A 21,964-nucleotide genomic window follows, 5' to 3' on the forward strand; every position below is an offset into this window, starting at 1 on the left:
TAAGTGGCCTGGAACTGGGAGCTTTCCTTTTCTCATGGGAAAGATTTCGCTGAGCTCCCTGTCAGCCCACTTCGTCGCTTGGCTTCACTTCACATGGTCTCATTTTTGAACTTGTTACTCTCTGTGGACAAGGTTTTTGACATCCATCTTCTCTTTAACCATCAAAATTGGAATTAGTCATATCATAATCTGCTCACATTCCTTGCTTTTGCTACAAGAATTACACGGGTGGACCAAGGACATCATATAACCATTGTTTTCTTTTCTTTTAGAGTAATTGCAGTCTCATTTTCCTAATACTGCAATAGAATGTTTTTGGATTCCATCTCTTCTCTTTTAAAAAATGTTCTCACTGCCATTGCGTTTATGGTGAGACAATAAATGCCAAGCCCTAGCTATAAAGTCACAGCTTTTTCAATAGCCCAAAAAAGATGAACTAGATCCCTTCGTGCCAGAATTATTTGAGTAAGTTCTGTAATATTCCGCTTTTCCTGGTCTACGCAGTTTACAAGAATATGCTCATTCTGTTAATGTTCAATGACTTATTTATTCAGGAATTTACCATTTATTTAGTTGGTGTAAGGTAGGCCAAAGGGGAGGGAAAAACCTGGAGCACTCTGGCAAACGTTACTTATCATACACCTGTACGTATAGAATATGAAAGACAGCATCTTATTTTGAAACAAGTTTAAAACATATCAAATCGCTGGCAAGCCACTCCAGGGTCTTTGCTTGGAATTGAACATCAAATCTCATTTTTCAAACAGAAAGAAGGCACAAAAGGTTCTTATTAGGTCTTTTTTTCACCTTTGCTAATTCTTCAATTAGCACCAAGGATTTAAAGGACAAAGTCGGGAGGTTTTCGGGTTTGAACTGATACCTTTTGTTGCTATATGAAATACACAGCTTTCTGGAATGACGCCCAGCTGGAAGTGAGAAATCATCAGTGGTTAACTGAGGAAGTCCGTCCTAAGCACGCGGAAGCAGCTTCGGGATAATGCCGGAAGCGGTGCGTACCCAGGTAGGGATGCTCTGCATTGCTAAGGTTCAGAAGGTGGTGAGGGGGGGCTTGGCGGGACCCCTTTCTGTGTTTTCGGTAAGACCAGGCATGCTACACACTTTGAAAAATTAAACTGGAGGAAGGGGCAGTTTGGAACCCATCTATGTGTGTATTCTGGGTCACTAAACGGAAGCAGCCATAAGAATTCCTGCTATTTCACAGCTTTCCTTTATAATCCTCTCCTTCCCAGGTACCCAAATCGTCCCATTCTCATTCCCAGTGGTTAAAACGCCCGTGGAAGGCAAGACGGATGGCGTGGCGACTGAACTGGGAGGCAGGCTGCGGTCAGGGCGTCCTCACTGGGCAGGAGGCGCAGGGCCGGTTCAGGTCCTCCCGACCAGGGGGGGCTGCCAGGCGAGCACCTGGCCTCTCCCCGTCTTCGCTGGCAGGCGTCACCCCGCCTCTGGACACTCACCTGAGATCTGGGTCCGTCTGGGGAAGCCGGGCTCTGGAGTCGCCGCCTAACGATGTCCTAAGGTCGCAGCCGCGTCGCTGGTGAGGTTGTAGCGGGCTGAGCGGAGAGAAAACAAGCGCATCTGTTTCAAACACGTTATTGCAGATGGGCTGGATGCCGGGGATGAAGACCCCGCGGAGAGGCGCGCGGGCGAGGACGCTGCGCCCGCGGGGCTCCCTCCCGGTGGGGTTAAAGGTGTCCCCGCATCCACGCGGGGCCGAGACCCGCCTGAACCCACCGCTCGGGCCGGACACCTGGGCTCCGCGGCGGGGCAGGGGCGACCCGGAGGCGGCGCCTCTCAGGTCCCGACGACGGCGTTGGGGGCCCCGCGCGGGCCCGGAACTTCGCGCCGAACCGCCCCTGCGCGCACAGCCCCCGCCCCGCGGCCCCGCACGGGGGCGCCCTGGGCCTCGCGCTGCAGCGCCTCGCGGCGGCCGCGTCTCCTGCGCCGGCTGCCGGCTGCCCTGACGCCTCTGCCCGCGGGGCCCTGCCGGGTGCCGCCACTGCGCCGCCTCGGGCGGGAGCTGCGCGGCCGCTGCGACCACCGCGCCCGCGGCCGCCGCCCCGTCCGGCCGCGCGAGCTGGCGGCGCACGTGCCGCGCTGCGCCCTCCGCGCTGCCCGCCGCCGGGGCTGCGTCCCGGCGCCCGCGGGGCTGAAGGAGCGGCTCGCCCGGGGCGCGGTTCGCGCCCGCCGCGGCGCCCTGGACCCGGTAAGCGCAGGGGCTCGGCGCCCGGGGTCGGTGGGGGGCACATGGGCCGGGGCACGCTGGCTGCGCGGGCGCCCCGGCCCTGCCTCGGGACTGGGAGGAGGGAGCGTCCGCGGCGCCCAGCCGCTCGCCCCTGCCCGGCGCGCTCCGCCCGCCCGGCGCCCCTGGCCGCGCCGGCCTCAGGGAGCCCCGGGCGCCGCGGCGTCTCCCCCCTGCCCCGCAGCCGGACCACCCCTGTAGCTCTTTTTGACTTAGTTTCCCCACCCAGCTGCCTGTTTTCACCCACTTTCCGCTCAGTCCTGGGACAGTCAGGAGGGCGGGGGTCTCGGGTAACGAGCCGAGAGGGTAAGAGATGGGATTTCCTAGACGTGTTCTCATCATTCTGCCCTTCCCTCCGTGCTGCTAGCCTGCCTCCAGACTTGCCGGCGGTGGCGTGAGTGTGTGTGTGTGTGTGTGCGCGCGCGCGCGCGCACGTGCGGGGGGCGCTCGGGGAGGCAGGGCTGACAGCGGTCGCATCCGTGGTCGGGCCGCCCGCCCGGTGCGCCCGCGGCAGCGGCTGCCGCCCGTCCTTGCGGAGGCCGCGGGCCCCGAACCGCGCTCGCGGGCCGCCCCCTTCCACGCAGACCGAACAGGCAGGTCTCTCCGCAGCCGCGCGTGCGAACAGCTCGTTTAGGAAACTGTTTCTTCTGCGCCAGGGGACGCGGACGCGGCGCGTGGCGTGGCCGGCCGCTGCCATGGTGAGCAGGGCTTCAGCGGCGCCGGCGCTCCATTCAAGGAGCTGTTTTCGGTCGCCAGCGTCCCGGGAGGAGCAATTCAGGACGATTCCCTTTTGGGGCTGCTTTGCCCTGCCTCCAGCTCGGGCTTCGAGTTTAGAACCTTCTGTCCTTGAACCTAAAAAAATAGAACTGAAGTGTAAGGAGCTAAAATATTTCTACTGTGATAAACAAGAGCAAGTTGCTTATTAAAAGGCCGGATGTTACCTCTGATTCTTTCTTTAGCTTCTGTATATCCAGGTAAATTTACAAAATGGGAAGACTGGGAGAGCAGCACAGAAACTTACTGTGTCTTACCAGTTTAGGTTTTAAGGTCTTAGGGAAGCGAGACTGATAGAAAGGAGCAACGGCTAGGGTCCTGTGGCAGAGAGGTCCGTGCAAGAAGTCAAGCTGGGGTCTGAGAAGCCAGGAACACTGCCCGTGATTTGCAGACTAATTTATCAAAAGGGCTTCTCTGTGCTCTTCAGAAGTGTTTGCCCACCACCAGTAGGGGGCCGCTCTGTGCACCGCCTGGGAAAAGCTCCTGGGAAAAGCTGGTGATGAGGGTTGTAGTGGGGGTGAGGCTTATCGAATTTTACCATTCAGAAGTAATTACCAGGTACACAATTTCCTACGAGAGTTAATAATACCCATAGCCATGAATAAAATGCGTCTAGTCTGGCACTGTTTCATCTTATGTTTAAATTGGTTTTTACTAATAAACAGGTTGTGGATGTAATTCCTATTGCTAACTATTATTCAGTAAAGAAATACATGCTACTTTCCCTAGCACAAGTCCTCTCTTTTTTAAATTGTGCAAGAATTATGAAAAAAAAAACCCAATAAGAATACTATTTAGAATTAGGATGGCTGTAACCTTAGATCTGCATTACAGAAGCCATCCAAATATTACTGTTGACATTTATAAATAGCTCACTGTTCCTTAAATCCCTTAAGATTTTCCAAAGTGAAGTTTTTACATAAAATAATTTTCAGATCCTGTAGCAACTTATTTTCTGTTCTGTAACAGAGGGGAAAAAACGAGGATGCATGTCAAATTAAACCAGAAATATATTTTTAATTACTGTGAAGTCAGAATTATATGCTGCATTAGGATAAAAGATAGCTGCATGTGTGGAAATGCAAAACCATTTAGTCATTTTTAAAAATATTTTTCTCACATGCACAGTTGTTTCATTTAAGTAATTTCTTCTAAGGAAAATATTAACCTTCTCCCAGATTCAGCTATCCTTAATCCTTAATTTCAAGGTTTTTGCCTTTTCAAGTGTTGGTTTATTTATGGTAAAAAGAAAAAAGGCTTTACTGTACCATTTAGTTTTCCTTTTATATTTCTTATGTAACTAGTTATTTTATCCATTTTCTTTTAGGATGGAGAATACAAGCCCCTCACCATTGTGTTAGAAAGAGAAAATGACACATTGGGATTCAATATTATAGGAGGTCGACTGAATCAGGTAATCCACCTTGTTTCTGCGTAAGTCACTCTGCTTATAAACTAATAAACAGAAGGCCTCACTTTCATCTGTGGATCTTAAGTAAGAAGAACAAATGGTTTAATATTTAAAATCATGCTGTGATTAAATATCAGATACCTAGTGCAAATGTTCCAAAGCATACCTAGATTTTTTTGAGAAAAACAAAATAAAAACACCCAACAGCTAAAAAGCTTGTTTCTCTTTGTTACTTTTTAAAGAACAGAGTACATTTCAAATTTTATCTACCTTCTGTAGGCCCACTGGCAAACTTTTTAAATTAACCTATTTTACAATAAGGTGTGTAGGCAGTTTCCATTGGATAATACTAGGCGATTGTATCACCTGTTTGTATTTACTTTTTAAGTCAAATTGGTCAGTTTTCAGATGCTAACAGACTGGACACCACATAATATGTTAAATAAAAGAATGAGCAGTTAAAATAAGTTGAAATAAGGGATAACTGTTTTTTTTTTTTTGCAATTACCTAGGAAATATCATGTTAGAGGAAGACAGTTGATTTGAAATATTTTGGGCTCCCCCAGTCAAATCCTTCATTTAATCAAATGAATAATATATTCTACATGGTGCCAATTGTTTTCCCAATGCACGAGTTATAAACTTATATCGAATACTGTAGTTGCAAAGTTCTTTTACAGCCTTCAAATACGACATCAACTTACTTTTCAACATAACTCGAAAAAGGTGGTGAAGTTTTAAAAGCAATCATGTCCTTTAATACTCCCAATCAACTTCCAGGAAATTTTTGCATCCTGCATCGCCAATGATATCCAAGGAAACTATCTTAGAGTTGTTGGCTGTATGCTCTGTTTATGTCAAGATGGCAGTGACATACTGCCTTCTTTCTGTTTAGTATTTCAAAAACCTAGCAACTAACAACTGAAATGTTTCTGTTTCTAGAACAGTCCCCATTTATTAGGAAGAGATAGAAGTGTTTTCATCATTTCAGTTTTTCTTTTCCCCTAAGGAAGATTTTCATAAATGCTAGTTAGGTGTTTGACATTTAGATGACATTGGACATTTTTAAGAGCCTCTTAAAATTCATGTTAAGGAAGGCTATTAGGGAGAAATAATTTTATTTAATCTGCCATGAGGTAAAATGACATTTAAAATAATACAGTATATCATATGATGTTGGGCATTTTCCATAAATACGTTTTGTAATATAATTTGTTTCTGGTGACTTGCTAGAATTTTCTGTTTGTACCATATTGGCTGTGTTTGAGGTTTAAGCAGTTAGGTCAAAAATATTTCAAATCAACTGTCTTTCTTTAACATGGTATCTCCTGTGTAATTGCAAAAATAGTTATCTCTTATTTCAACTTATTTTAACTGTTCATTTATTCATTTAACATATTATGCAGTATCCAGTCTGTGTTAGCATCTGAAGCTGACCAATTTGACTTAATAGGAGTTACAAACAGGTGATACAATTGCCTAGTATTTTCAAATAGAAACTGCCTAAACAGCTTATTGTAAAACAAGTTAACCTGGAAATGTATGAAGATTAACCTTGAATGTGTTCCCTTGTGGTTTGGAGTTGATCTTTGGAATTGTAGACGTAATCAGGTCTTAAGTCTCCCCTGTGAATATGTCTATTATATAGTGAGCGATAATTCCAAGTCTGTCATATCATGAAGCTAAATTATATTTTCAAAACTATGATCACATCTCACTATGACCAATTATATAGTGAGGCTGGATATGCTTTTTGTTTTCTTTAACCCTATTTAATTGCTACATCTTTTTAGAAGTAAGATGTTTTATAAGTAATACGTAGGTGCCAGTTGATATCAACTTGTATATGTCCTTTCCCCATAGCTTTTTTTGTGTGCTGAAAACACCTGAGGTAAATGGATAATCTTGTTGGAAATAGACACTGGGCTCATTCAGTAAAGCTGCCATCTTGTTAATGACTATTTGGTGTTAAGTAAGTTAAAATTCAGTGCCAAATCCCTAGAGATGCATGTTTAGGGAGGATTGGCAATGTCACATTCACTGAATTGCCCTTTATCCAACTTAAAATTTTGTTTCCATCTTTATTAATGCTAATAGTTATATTTTTTATAGAATAATGAGGAAGAAACATCAACAGAAGGAATTTATGTCTCAAAAATTTTGGAAAATGGACCTGCTGACAAACCAGATGGCTTGAAGATTCATGACAAAATCATTGAGGTAAGACAATCATAAAACACAAAGATGATCCATGGAGAAAATATTTGGACACTTTAAATTTCCAAACTGATTGTTTTACCTTGATGTAGTACTGATTAAGAGTATATATCTAACTAGCACATATATATCTAACTAGAGTGTATATCTAAACTATATCAATTATGACATATTGAGATAAAAGAACAAATAACTCAAAAGTTTTCAAACATGTTAATGAATATCTTTACTTTAATAACTTGCTTCTCCTCATGACCTATGAAGATATTTTTGTGATTATTAAGGGATTGATTTATTTATAACATTTCAAAAAAGGATAATAAATCTCTACTGGAGAATATTTTTGATGAGGAAATACTACTGTCTTTAAACTTGTTATTAGTATGTTGCATGACGAGTTTGGAATTATCCAAACAATGCCTTTTACCATTTCTTACTTTGATATGGTTATTCCTGTTCATGTGTTTTTTGCTTTTTTTTCCCCCTGTTGCATAAACCTGGTAGCAAACCTTCATTTTCTCTAATATATATTGTATGTGTTAGTGAAATTTGAGTTGTGCTAATGGAAATTGGGTAACTGCCATTTACCACTGCAGTTATTTTTGAAATTTTAACTGGTTGAGATAATATTTAATGTTGCTGAAAATCATTAGGTTACTTTTGTCAGTGGTGTTATTTCCAATGTATCAGTAAAAGTATCAGTAGAAATTTGGAAGGTTTATTTGACTCTACTATTCTTTTGGGAAAATTCTGTTTATTCTAGATGACATAATCACTAGTGCTTTCTTTCTGATTGTCTATACAAACTATCAGGATGGAGATGGTTTTCCTTTATTAAATTTTGAATAACGTGTTAGATCTTCATCACCTGTGATTAAAAAAAAAATTTGGAGTTTGAATAATTTGAGCTAGGATAATAGTAGACTATAGAATAGCCAGTGTTTTCTGTTTTTGAGGGAAAGAACTCGTAACATTTAGAGATGAGTTGACTAGGTACTTAGGGTAAGAGAGATGGCTTGAAAAACTGTGTCTTTATCTGAAGAGGGCTCTTGCATCAAGGTTTTTCTCCAGTTGTGTAACCTGCTTTCACTGATGCTGTTCAGTCAGTCTTGACAATTTGCCTAGTGGAAACATTTATGTGCTGCAGTTTCTCAAGATAGGATCTTTGTTTCTACTCGTGTTTGTGCAGTATGATTTAAAGGGGCCACATAATTTTAGTAAAAAATTGTCCTTATTGCTTCCTATCTTATCTCTAAACTTTTTGGCTTTTCCAGTTAAATGAAAAACCAGTGCCTACATCTAATTCTATTAGAAGGCTGATGCAACTGAAGGCATATATACAGTTAGCACACATACTCACATATACACACAACAGAAAATCATACTGGGGACTTAAAAATAATGTATTCTAGCTAGGTAACAATATTATATATGCTTCATTAATGTTGCAGAAAAAGAAGGTAGAAGAGTTTGTCTTTTTTATTGTGATATACTATTTTTGTTAAAAATTCATTGGTTTTGTTAACATAAACGGTAATCTTGTAAAATCTATGGTTGATAAATCAGCTGCATTTAGACATTGGATATGTAGTTGCTAATATATATAACAACCTTATTAAATCATGTAAGATAAAGAGTGAAGAGATCAACCATGGAAATCTAAATAATAATTTATATCTAGCTGCAGTATTATTATTTCACCTTGATGTGCATATATTAGCAATTAATGACAAGATTTGAAATTTGTCCTGATGGAAATTTATCAGTATATCTTTTATGCCAAGTACACTATTAATGTTCATATTTTTGTTATCATATGGATTCATATGACTACATTTGGAGTTGAGAAATTAGATGATATGCATATTTCTGGAATGTGGTCTTAGCATGAAATATTTTGGAATGAAGATTCTTAGAAATAAATCTTTCATACTTATTTGTTCAGTAATGTCATCAACTTTTAAAAGTGAATAGATATTTGTGTGACTTTAATATATATATTTAAATAAGTACCATGCTGTTTTTGTGCACATATATGTATAAAACATCCCTAACAGTTAAAATTCGAAATATTTAATGCTTGTCAATTATTTTAGTTCATCTGCCATTATGGTGCAGTCAACTTCACATATGTTCTACTAATGGGAAATTAATAATAAAATATTGATTAATTTAAAATGTACAGAGACAGAAAATCAGATTTTAAAATAATTTCGTTCCCATTTTTGTGCTCAATGATTTGTTTATTGAACTAATTTAATGGATTATTTCTTTCAGTTTTTTAATTTTAAATGATCATGCTGACACACACTTGGTGCAACAAATATATTTGTTAGCAGTATAAAGTATATAAATAGCTCAGATATTTGAAACTATCCGTATGACCTGCCATAGTCTGGCACATTCCAGATGCTTTGAATTCAGTGATATGTGACTGACTGAAATAAAAAACAGAAACTGCTAGACAATTTATTTTTTACTAATAGTCACGATATACTAAAAATATTTTGTCATGTTAATTGCTTAAAGTACATCAAAACAGGTTCATGTAACAACTCACAAAGTATTATTTTAAAAATATTCTGCATTCCGTGGAAGCTGATCAAATTCAAGACTCATAAAGGACAAAAAAAATCAGTCACGAGGTGAATTCATGTCATATTTTTCACATACTAATAATACAAGGTAAATTCGTTTTTGGAGTCCATCTCCGTAAGCAACCATGTTGAGCAGTTTCTAGATGTTTACACTTACACGTTTGCTAAAATATGTATGTAGATTAGAAGGGAAATCAGTTATGATATTTGAGTTACAACATTAGGTGTCAGTCACTGCAGACTGAAAAGGCAGCAGATGCTCTTAAAGAAATTTTGAAGTATCACAAAAGTTCACATAGACCAGGAATTCAGCAGAGTGTACACCCAGATAATAGCGTCCTTTGCACTGTCGTTTTTCACCCTTTGAAGACTCAAAGGAACTGCAGAGGAGCCTTGATCCTATCCGAGTCCAGGGCCCAATTCTATGGGAGGACAGTACCAAGGCTATCCCCGCACTAGGCCACAGGAGGGGTGTGAGGGAGGGAGCTGGGGAAGCCCATTGCTGTTGTCAGCCTCTCTTCCTCTATTAGTATCTCTGCAATGCTGGTAGCGGGCAGTACAACCATAACCCCAGAGGGGGAGAGTGAGTAGAACGGTAGATTCACAATTATTCATGATTCTTTGTTCACACTTTCTTCTCCCCGCTGCACACCCCAGCTTCTAGCCAATGTTGTGTGACAGGAGAGCACCCCCTTCTCTCAGCTTCTGGGGACCAGGGAGTTGGGGTGGAGGTCTGTGATGTCCGTGAGGAGAACAGATTGGAGCAGAAAGCAGAGTTTGTGTTGTGTACGTATTAAAATCTCTTTATTTAGTCTGAAATTCATAATGGAATAAAGCATGCAAGGCATTTTCATTTACTTTAGAAACAGTGCTGACGTTGAGCAATGCTAGGAAGTGCTGAATTTAGTACTAGCAGAACTTTATAAATGCACTATCTCAACAAGAACTTCTGAACTATTCCAGACCACCAACTACCCTTCCTTCTAGTTCTGCAATGACACTCTGTAGTTCTGCGTTCTCTGCCGTGACTCTCTGCAAGGCTGAAGTAAAGACCTTTGGCGGTTATCATGTTCATGTGCCTAAGACTGCACAGTTCCCCTGACAGCTGTTACTGCAGGGACCGTAAGTGCAGAACATTTAGGAATGCCGCTGACACACGTCTGTCTGTGCCTGATGCCCTGGTGCCCCTTACCACCTCATAAAGCAGCCATGCTAATTTGTCTATGCATAAAAAGCATTTACAACTTTTCTGTGTCACTTGTAAATCTGGTAGGGAGTTAGGGTTTTTTTTTTTTAATTGCTGTCTAATTTGAACATATCACTGAACTCTTCAAAATATTATCATCATCCCATATTTTTTGAATGTCCAAATAACATTTTTTAAGTGTTTGAGTAATATTGGCTGATTGTCTGAAGAAAAAGCAATTAGTGTTAAGTAAAGAATTACATTATAATGGGACTTATAATCATGATTAAGTACTACTTAAATTGAATACAGTTTTAACATCATGATATAGTTCTCATTATATAATTGTGTCTTTTAAGATATGTTGAAAAGTATTCTGATGCAGTGGACAGAGCATGAAATCTGAAATCAAGAACATCTGGCTGGACTTTCTGTCCTGCCTCCTAAGACTTGTGTGGCCTGTGTAAGCCGGCCGTGCCTCAGTTTCTGTGTCATTCATAGTTGCTGTGCACGAAGTGCCGGCCCTGGGCAGGTTCTCGCACCCATTACTGTGAGCCGAGGTGTCTCACTCAGCTTATATATGCAGTTTGTCCTCCCGAACACAGAGAGCGTGGGGGATAAAGGGGATTTTCCTTCCTTGGAGAATCCAGGTCATTCCCAATTTTTAGTTATCCCCATTTCCACAGACACCATACTTGGGATGAGTAAGTCTTGGAAGTTTTAACTTGTAGGTTTTCACATATTCATATGAACACTCAGATGCAAGAAGGGCCCTGAGAGGAAACTTTGTAGCTGTGCACTTAGGATGTAATTCAGTCATTTAACAAACAGTTACTAATTGCCTGCATGTGCAAGGCCTCGGACTCCGGGCTATGGAAGTAAAGCGCAGTGAGCCCTCAGGGGGCTCTTCGGGCAGAGGTTCTGTTTTGTGTGTCAGACAGGCAGGCCTCTGTGGGAAGTTGCTTCCTCGGTTGTTACAAATGCGAACGGACATGACGGTCCTGTCTGGGTGGGACGACCCTACGGAGTTATCCTAGGGGAAGTTCAGTTCAACCTGAGAAAGCGTGAGATGGGCTTAACGATACAGTCAGTCTCTTCCTGGCTGGCAGCAGTGTGGCTTCAGGAAGGGCGCGGGCTCCGAGCGCCCTTGAAGTTGTACTGGGTAACCTCGTGAAGGTTCTCAGCTTTTCTTACTCTGCAGATTCTTGTCTGTAACTCTGAGGGTGACCATAGCTCGTCCGTCAGATCCTCTGTGGTGGTCATAGAGTTTCTCCACTCAACTGAGTTTCCACTATTAATCAAGATAGGTTTCTTTTAGCTTACAAGTGAAGGCCTAGAAAGGGGCTCTAGCACGTTAAGGACTATCTGTTTTAAATTTATAAGGTAGGAACTTGAGTTTGGTTTTGACTGCTAAGCTTCTGCGAAAGGAAGGAGGACCACCATATCTGACTCTGCGGTTTGCCCGCAGCGTAACTGTGTGTGGTGTCCTTGTGAGAAGGCCTAACTTGGCTTCCCGTTCTCTGAACATTCTGGGCTACAGAAAACCTCAGCAGAGCACCTGCAATGTATTCTTTTTTTATTTATATGTGATTTTTTAATTAAGATATAATTGATGTACAACATTATATTAGTTTCAGGTATACAGCATAATAAACATTTGTTTATATTGCCAAATGATCATATTAGGTCTAGTTGACATCATCAGTATAGTTAGGGAATTTTTTTTATAATAAGAACTTTTAAGATTTAATTACTTTTACATATGCACTATAGTATTATTAATGACAGTCTCCATGCTGTTCATTACATGCCCATGACTTACTTTATAATTGGAAGTTTGCACCTTTTGACCCCTTCACCAATTTCACTCACTCACCCCCCTAAGCTGTATTTATAATTCATCTCAGAGCACAAAACCAGGCATGTGTCACCTGCTTTTCCTTTAGGACATAGGGAATCATCAAGCATTAAGTTCGAAGAAAAAATCACTGAGTCAGTGTGTGAGGTTTAAATAATGTCCTTTTATTGTTCTTAAAAAGGAACCACCCTCCTTACTAATACTCATAGAAGCGCCCTGCTCTAAAGAGAAATTCGTGTTTGTCTCTGAGGAAATTGGCTCCCGGCATCATATCCTTCCCAGATCCCACAGGCTGAGTTCAGTTTCTTCCCTGGGTTATGAAGGATTCGTTCACACCCTTTCCCATTTACCTGGGCAGAACCTGTGGTTTTGGACCCAGTTTAAGTAGATGAGGCAAACGTGTCACTCAAAGCTGGCACTGTGACCTGACCACAGTTCACACTCAAGTGGCTCCTGAAGTAGAGGTCACGGGACCAAATCAGAGCAGTTCATCTGTATTTTGTCTTTACTTGAAGTCCATGCAGAGGTCAAAAAGCCTCTGGATGGGGCTGAGCAGGCACACAGACCCCAGCCCGGACCGGTCCTCCTCTGCTGTCACCACCTTGGTCATTTCTGAATGAGTTCCGGCACATTCCGTGTTGTGCTGGGTCCGGCACATTGTGTAGCCCATCCTGCTCGAAGACTGTCACCCCTTCCTCTGGCGGCATCGCAAAACAAGTAGGTGCTCTCATTTTTTAATGTGAGCAGAAAGAGTAGCAGGTTTTTGGAGTGCCAATCAGTTGGCACGCCAAAGTTCCCTAGCCATGTTCTAATTAAAAGAACTTTGCCTTTGAAATACTCAAGGAAGGTACAGGGAGATTTGATGTTTAACAAGCAGTTGACCAAGTCCTTCCAACAATCTGAAAGAAACCTGTTCTCTGTATAAAACAAAGACCATTTTCTCAGCCCTGCTCTGGGTTCCCACTTCTCCTGTCTTTCTGTTTCTCTGCTCCTCTTTACTGACACACACGGGCACCATCCATCGTAGGCATTTTCAGCGTGGACCGCCTATAAGCTAGGCAAGGCTTCGCATTGTGCCAGTTTCCCAGTCTGCGGAGTTCCTCTCTGTGTGAAAAGACCCTTCAAAATCCCACCCATAACCGCAAGGGAGATAAGACAGGGAGACACACAATTCAGTTTGCTTCTCTGGAATATTGGACCTATTGAAAGGATTTTGTCAATTTTAGAAAAACTGTCTTTTGTCTGAATTGTAGGGACAATTCAAGTAAAAGTCGAATGGCCTCTTGGGTGTCCGTTGAGTTTTTACTCCTGTCCTCGGTTTGCTTGATTGGCCCTCCAGCGGACCGCTCTCTCCTTCGCATGGGGAGGGTGGGAGAGGGGGGCACCCCGGAGGGACGCGTGCTCTAAGACAGGCAGAGCGTGTCGCGGCTGGAGAGCCGGAATGCACTGTCAGAGCAGACCTGATCATTGGCTTTGAAAACGTTAAAGGTGAAAGAGTTCATTCTGTAGATAGATCTGCTGTAGTCACAGGTGTGACACTTCTGTTGTGTGTCTTGGGGGCGGGAATGTTTGTTTCAGCACACTTTTTAAGGGCTAGAAAACTGCTTACAATATACAAACCTGATCATAGTCTTGGAAGAACGGACATGCCCTCTGTTTGGGGTGTTATGTTCCTTCAGTACTGGTCGTTGGGAGGCAGGAAGGGGGACCCTCAGATGATCTGGTTGTGTCTGTTGAAATAAAATAACATAAAATTACCTTTGTCGTCAACTACGGCTCATTTCCAGTGAATGTGTACGACTTATAAAGGCTGAAGTATGTTCAAATATTTGAACATCCACTGATCCTTATGCATTTTAATTTAATTTCTATCCCTTTCTGGTGAGTTCAAATATTTGACTAAAAGTGAATGAACCTTATATTAACTGTAGAAACATTTCTAAAGCCCTAAGCAGGTATTTAGAAATAATATTATTCTGATGAGTGGAATGAGATGCCCCTTCATCCAGTGTACATTTTCGGAGGCTGTTTGTACACAGGCACAGCCCCTGTCTTTCAGGAGCCTAGGATGCCAGAGGATTACAGCACTGGGTCTGAAATGCTGTGCTGGAAGCCGAGAGAGGTCATGAGGCTGCCCCAGTTCTAACTGGAGATGGTGGAAAGAAGCCGGGGCGGACTGCGGAAAATCCTGTCTCTGACCTGCATATTGATGCTCAAGTTGGACTTGAGTCAAGGTCAGAGGTGGGGAGAGAAAAGGAGAAGAACACTGGGTGGTCTCAAACCTCAGATCCTGCTTATTCCAAACATCATCTTTTTGTAGACATTTTACCACAAAAGGAGAGACCAAGAAGAAAGAATCTGGTGATATGCTCTAGGAGTAGAAACTTGGCACTCCTAGCAGTGGGGTCAGCGGAGCTTCGTTACAGATCAGTGGCAGCTGTGGTGGTTGGTGTCCTTGATAATCTGAATCTAACAGGCACAGACACGGAAAGGGATTTGGATGGTGTGTTAGGTGAAGGGTTCAAGCTGCTAACTGACCCCTTGCCTTGGGGAGAGACAGAGTTTCCTGTTAGGTAAGACACAGCAGTGTTCTGAGTGGCCCCGTCTGCAGGTGGTGTTGATGTGATATTGTGAAAGTAGTTGTAGGTATTTGCTGTTTCTGCAGAAAATGGAATTTTTTTTCTTTAAATGATATTTTAAAGTAGTGTCATGCTTTGCAGAAAAGTGATTAGAAATTCCTCATATTTCAGAACATTTTTCGATCCTGTGGCTCGCTATTCATGTAAGCTATTCCACTGATGGGGAAAGTCACAGCAGCTCTTCCGTGCCAGTGTGACTGGAGGCCTGTCCGACTCTCTCAGAGGGAGGACAAAGCATTGTGGGGGGCTTCCCGGAGGCTGCAAATGTGGGATCCTTGGGGATAGGACTAGTTGGCGAGGCGTGCTGGTCGGCATAGCATGAAGGAGAGCTTAGAAGCCAAGCTCCAGGAGTGCACAAGGATTTTTACCTGTTTTTTTTTTTTCCCCTGTGTGAAATCTGTATTAGTTTGTAGGGCTGCCATCACACAGTACCATGGAGTGGGTGGCTTAAACAACAGAAATGTATTGTCTCATAATTTCTGGAGGCTATCAGTCCAATAGGAAGGTTCTGGCATCAAGGTCTCTTCCGAAGGCCTCTCCTCTTGGCTTGGGAATGGCCGTCATCCTTCTGTGTCTTTACGTGGTCTTTGTTCTGTGTGTGTTTGTGTCCAGATCCCTTCTCAGAAGCATGCCAGCCATCCTGAGTGAGGGCCCGCCCTGTGACCTCCTTTAACCTCCGTTGTACAGACCCCATCTGCAAAGACATTCATGTTCTCAGGGCTTCAACATAGGAATTCAGTGGGTCACAGGTCAGCCCACTGCAGAATCCCCAAGGCTTAGAGCAAGTATGTGACATACAGTAGCACTTAGGAGACTTATTTTTTATCGAGAAGTCTGATGATAGCCTGATGGGTTTTCCTTTGTAGGTGACCTTTTTTCTCTCTCTGGCTGCCTTTAATACTCTGTCCTTGTCCTTGATCTTTGCCATTTTAATTATTATGTGTCTTGGTGTTGCCCTCCTTGGGTCCCTTGTCATGGGAGTTCTGTGGGCTTCCATGGTCTGAGCAACTATTTCCTCCTCCAGTTTGGGGAAGTTTTCAGCAATTGTTTCTTCAAAGACACTTTCTATCCCTTTTCCTCTCTCTTCTTCTTCTGGTACCCCTATAATACAGATATTGTTCCTTTTGGATTGGTCACACAGTTCTCTTAATATTGTTTCATTCCTGGTGATCCTTTTATCTCTCTCTGCATCAGCTTCTCTGCGTTCCTCTTCTCTGTTTTCTAGTCCATTAATGGCCTGTTGCATCTCGTCCATTCTGTTTTGAGGTCCTTCCAGAGCTTGTTTTATTTCTGTATTCTCCCTCCTTAGTTCTTGCATATTTCTCTGCAAGTCCATCAGCATGGTTATGACTTTTATTTTGAATTCTTTTTCAGGAAGATTGGTTAAATCTATTCCCCAGATTCCTTCTCCGGGAAGGATGTCTTGGTTAGTCTGGTCTGTATCAAATTCTTCATTCAGCCTTTTCATGGTGATAGAGGTAGTTGTAGGGAGCTGGGGCATGTGTCGGCTGGGAAACCGTCCCTTCTTGCTGGTTTGTGGCCCTCCTCTCCTGGGAGAACAGCGCCCCCTAGCGGCTTGTGTTGGGCAGCTGCGCGCAGACGGGGTCTTTGTTTCTTGCCCGCTGCTGTGGAGGAAGCTCTGCCCTGCTGCTGTGGGCGTGGCCAGCCTCAGGCTGCCGCTCTGCTATGGCGGGTCCCTGGAGGGGGAATGGCCGGGAGGCTGTTCATCTCCATGAGGGGCCTCCGAGCTGCGCTGCTGCCCAGGGGGTTAGGGCGCCCGGAATTCCCTGTGATTCCCAGCTGCTGGGCTGAGTGTCCCGGGACGCTTCCGTCCAGCTGTGGGGTCCCTGTCCCTTTAAGACTATCAAAAAGCACTCGCTTTTCTTTGTCCCAGGGGCGCCAGCTGTGGGGACCCGCTCACAGGTCTTACTGTCCTGTTTCCCTGGTTTCCAGCACCCCACGCACCGTGTGTCTGCGCTCTGGCCCGGATGGCGGGGGCTGGGTGCTCGGCAGTCCTGGGCTCCGTCTCCCTCCCACTCTGCCTGCTCTTCTCCCGCCGGGAGCTGGGGGGAGGGGCGCTCGGCTCCCGCGGGGCCGGGGCTTGTATCTCACCCCCTTCGCGAGGCGCTGGGTTCTCTCAGGTGCGGATGTGGTCTGGCTGTTGTCCTGTGTCTTCTGGCCTCTCTTTTAGGAATAGTTGTATTTGTTGTATTTTCAAAAATATATGTGGTTTTGGGAGGAGATTTCCACTGCGCTACTCACACTGCCATCTTGGCTCTGCCGAGACTTTTTTTTTAAATAAATGTTTGAAAGAATAAACAAATACCCAGGGAGAAGCTGGTGGTGCAAGCTGGCTTGGACTGTGTGTACAACCGGACTACGGGAAGGAAATACATGGTACACTGGGAGCCAGTTCTGTAGTCCCCAAAGGGAAGAGAACGGATGAGAGGGGGATGGAATAGACCAGGCAGTTCAGAAAGGAGTTGGGTTTAAGTTAAGAAGCTGTATCCCTAGTAGTGATAGCTCAGTCGTGATATGAGTTAAATTTGAGTATTTTCATATATAATTTAGAAGGACCTACAACCATAATTTGGAAGGAAAACAAAATACTATAGAGAAAAGCATGTGCTTACCCAGAGGGTCCATCTTCCTCTTTCCTCTGCCTGGAACCTAATGATGGCTGAGGCAGTGCTGTGCTTTTCCACAACGTTTTACTTGTGGGAACACTAGAAGGCTGCAATTCCCCACTTCCCTGTCTTACAGTTGGACTGTAGGGCTGAGTTCCAGCCAAGGGCATAAAAACGCAAGTAGCACCACTTCCAGATGTGGCCATGAAAACAGCCATCACTTGTCCTTGTGCGCCCACCTGCCCTTGGGGGTGCTTGCTCCCTGCCTCCCGCCACCCGGTTGCTCTGTCCCTTTGCCCCCCTTACCCCATCCTTCTGTCTTCTGCTTATATGCCAGGGAGCAAATAATAAGAAAGTGGGCAGACACATTTGGAAGGAAGCCAGATTCCAGAGTCATGGCTTGGAGAAGAGCTGCCCGGGAGAGATCTGGGGCAGGAAACACCACTTCAGACTTGACATGATCACGAAACAAACCTTTCTAATTTAAGCCACTGATATCTGAGGGTTGTTTATTTCAGCATTTACTCATCCTGATTGGTTGTTTGAAGGGGATGTTCTGCTATGACATACATGTACTGTGTATCTTAGCGCTTAGGGGACATGGTAGGGAAGCTAATGACCAAGGCTGACAAGCTGTCACTCCATGTTATTCACAGGCAAAACTTTGGGGGATGCATTGATTTGGGAGGCAAACTCTATGTCAACAGCTCTAAGGAAAGGGGTTGAAAAACAGAACTTTATGAGTGTGTGTTGGTTTTTATTAGCCCTGCTAAGGAAAATATCATGAGAAAGGTGAACTGGCTGGTTTGTGGCAGAAATGATAAGGAATAAAGAAAGTGTACCAATTCAGACATTATAGCTTTGGAAAAGTCAACTGATTCTATATCTCAAGAAGCTGGAGATCAAATTACTGTGATCCAAAAGGAATCAGATTAAGGGCATGCATTTGGCCTTCCTACCATTAGCTGGTCTCAAGCAAGTCAAATTAGGAGAAAGTGGCTCAGAGAAAGGAAGGGAGAGAGTTGGGCCCTACCTTTTCTCGCACAGCTGACAGACTTCCAGATGCTACACGGTCCTCCAAAGTGTGCTCCCACCAAGACCTCCTCACCCTTTGGCAGAGGACGGTGCTGGACAAGGAGAGCCTCCCGGAGGACAGGGGTGGGGCTGCGGAGAACAAAGGAGAAGAGAGCTCCTTCCAGAGAACAGAATCAGCATCCCATCAAAAAACATCTGGACTCATAGTGCACAACTCTAGAGAAAAACATCGATATGTGTAGCACAATGAACAATGTCATTTACATCACCAAAAGCCAGTGGAGATGACTGGGCGATGACTCTGATAACAGCACTTCTAAGAGAAAGTGTGGTGACGGGGTATAGAAGTGTCAGTGGCTCACAAATCACCCCGTTAAATAGCGATGGCAGCGGGGGTGGGCTGGCATCTGTGTGACTGGGATCCTGCTGTGTGTGCTGTGCTGCCCTTTCCGTGCTGAGTGAGTAGCCCTCCCACCAGCTGTCTTTGCATGCAGACCGTGGGCCATATGGGGCCTCCTTCACCTGCAGGTCCCTGTCTGCTAGTATTTTGTTGCTGAGCTTGTGCAAATACCAGGATGGGCATATTTTCCCTGTCCACCTGGCTTACCTACAGTGCTATCTGTCCTTAGGCAGCCATGATGTACAGATAGAGAAGGAGCAGGTTGCTTATGTACAATAGATCAGACAGGGATGAGTTTGTGTGTTTGTTTACATTAAATTCCAAAAGGCTTCATAAAATTTAACCAAAGGATAAAGGAATATTTATAACTCTCAGAGAAATACTGTAAATTGGACTTTTACAGTAAGAAACCTCTTAGATTGATTTTAATATACCTCTAATATATATCTTCAGGTTTTTTAAAGAGAGATTTCTAATATGGGCATAACTACTTATTTTTTAGTAGCTCATTTTTGGTAACCAAATTACATGTTTAATGTGTAAGTTTTGTTCTATTACAAGGAATGGATGAAGCTTGCACAAGGAGTAGATATTACAGTATTTATTCGTATCCTCTCAGACTCTATACTAACTCACGCTGTGAAGGAACCCACAGTATAGACTTGCTGGGTTTATTACGTCTAGAATGTTCCCATCAACATTTAGAGTAATGACTAAATTACTTTTGTGGTGGCTTCTGTATGTGTATATGAGAGAAAAAATTAGTCTTAAGAGTCAAATTCTTGTATAAATTCTCAAAATTCTTTCCTTCCCTTTCTTTGGCTCCCTCCCTCCCACTTCCCCTCTGTGTGTGTGTTTAATTCAGCCAATCCCACAAGAGAAACAAAGATGGATATCATACACATCTTCTCTAGAAGCTCACCATCTAGTCATAGGATAGAGCACATTGACGATGCTCTACTTATGTAAAGAAAAGTACGAATCTTTTGTATCCCACATAGCAAATTCCAAATCTGAGCACCTTTTTGTTGTTAAGTTAATGCTAAAAATAAAGTACTATGAATCCTGACATTGCCGAGCAGTTAGGTGTGCAGATGACTGATTAAACTGTAAAAGCAAAGGTCTTTGATACTATCCATGACATAAATAAAATGATACAAGGAAAGGCAGTCATCTGGACTGAACTAATATGGAGCCAGAAAGACTAAATTCTGTGTCTACTTATTACCAAAAGTTATGAACAACTCTCTTGATCATCGGCCAGGCCCGAAGAAGATGTTTGCAAGTGCTCCATTGATGAACAGAGGCAACCATTCAGTAGTACCTCACCACCTCACTATTTATGTCATCCTAATGATCTTATAACTCCAAAGGGAAATTCATAAGGGTTTCTTTAGGCCGAAGGTTAATTTTAATGAAGTTTTGGGTTATAAATCAGACTTGCTGACTACAGAATAATTTTTGTATTACTCTGAGAATTTGTGACTATTCAGGAGAGTCACAAAAACATTAGTATTGTATGAATAGTCTGTTTAACTTGGATATAATGGGTCAAAAAAAAAAAACCGCAACAAAAATCAGACTCTAGTCTTGGATTTTGAAAGGCCTTTTGCCAGAAAAAGAGAATGTGCTGTTAGAGTGTTAATTGGGGGGAAAAAATCCCAGGAGAATTTTATCATCTTCCTAAAAAAAAAAGGCCACCTTTGCTCAGGATGTGTCACACACAAGACACCACGGCACTCTGATTGCTATGAATCAGATGACCTAGTATCCTTAACAAGTATAAGCAGGAGTTTTCTTAAAGAGAAAACAAAGTTCAGCTGGGGCTTCCTTTGAGAACCTCAAGGAAACAATTATCCTTAACCCTTCATGGAACTGTTTCTATGAAAGTCAATATATAAATGAGATGTGGTAATTTTTCTTAATATCTTTGTGTTTTGATGTAGAGCAAATAAATTATTTCCATACAGATAATTCACGGAGGTTAAAAATAAGACTGAAGGGCATCATGCTAGCGTCTCAGCCTGGAAGGCATTTCAAACCCCAATTTTTAAAGAATTCTGAACAATTCTCCTTTCCACTAATGTAATTCCATCCCCACTCCGAATTAAAAGTCAGCCTATTGCTTCAGTCAGGTCTTACCTCATGCACTGCTTTATGATTCCCCCCACACCATCTCATCTGGTGTCTAACCTGATAAACCGAGATAGATGACATCATTATTGTGCCATTTCAAGTTGCTGAAGAAGCACCAAGGTGGGGCCCTGAGAGTATCGCCCTGGCAGGCACCTGGAAATCTGATTAACGAAGGAATCGAGCATTCACTATTACCAACGCAACAGTACCAGACAGGATTCTTCAGGTTTCACAGGGAAAATTGTCAGGTTCAAGATCAGGGCCATTGAATTCCTGGGGCTTTGTTATTTCTACACCTCTGATTTTTTATTTCAGAGCAGATACTCTTTCCAAGTAAATGTGAGGCGACTACAGTTGTGTGCTGTTGACATTGTTAGAACCAGGTTCCACCCAGACTGTGACCCTTCTTTGTCTTCCTCTCCATCTGCTGCATCAAAGCTTAGAAGGAGATGCGGTGCTGGTGTCAACTTTCATCTAGTTTCACATTATCCCTTAAAAAAACCCCAGGACCACTCATCGCATTGTGGTGTTAGAGTTTTCATTTGTAACCCCTCCGGTGATGGGCTTCAGAGGCCTTGAGAATTCTCAGAGCTTGAGGCCCCAGGGACTCCCCGTTTCACTGACAACTTTGCTCTTCCTTGGGGTCCTGAAGTGAGGCCAGTGACACACTCTGCCCTTCCTCCAGGCTCTTCTCTCAGCCATGATCCAACTTTACTTGTTTTAAAACTCTACTACGGTTATGCATAAAGTTTGGCGCACTAAGTGATTTTCCCAAGTTTCCAGAAGTGGTTCTTGGCAGAAATAGTTTGTGAACTGGTTTTTCT

General features: G+C 43.4%; 1 protein-coding gene across 2 annotated transcripts in view; it reads left to right on the forward strand.

Annotated features, from left to right (window-relative positions):
- Nucleotides 1-2,666: 2,666 nt before the first annotated feature.
- The window catches only part of PDZRN4 (PDZ domain containing ring finger 4), a 447,294-nt gene continuing 427,996 nt past the window's right edge, over nucleotides 2,667-21,964 (forward strand). Inside the window, exons 1-3 of one of the 2 annotated variants that reach the window (XM_036889592.2) lie at nucleotides 2,667-2,958; nucleotides 4,362-4,448; nucleotides 6,558-6,665. In XM_036889592.2, coding sequence (XP_036745487.2) covers nucleotides 2,956-2,958; nucleotides 4,362-4,448; nucleotides 6,558-6,665 — 198 coding nt within the window. In that variant the 5' untranslated portion in view covers nucleotides 2,667-2,955. The remainder of the gene's footprint in view (nucleotides 2,959-4,361; nucleotides 4,449-6,557; nucleotides 6,666-21,964) is intronic. The other variant, XM_057492556.1, reaches the window with a different exon arrangement.

The sequence above is a fragment of the Manis pentadactyla genome, chromosome 14 (genome assembly GCF_030020395.1).
Source record: "Manis pentadactyla isolate mManPen7 chromosome 14, mManPen7.hap1, whole genome shotgun sequence".
Classification (NCBI taxonomy): Eukaryota; Metazoa; Chordata; class Mammalia; order Pholidota; family Manidae; genus Manis; species Manis pentadactyla.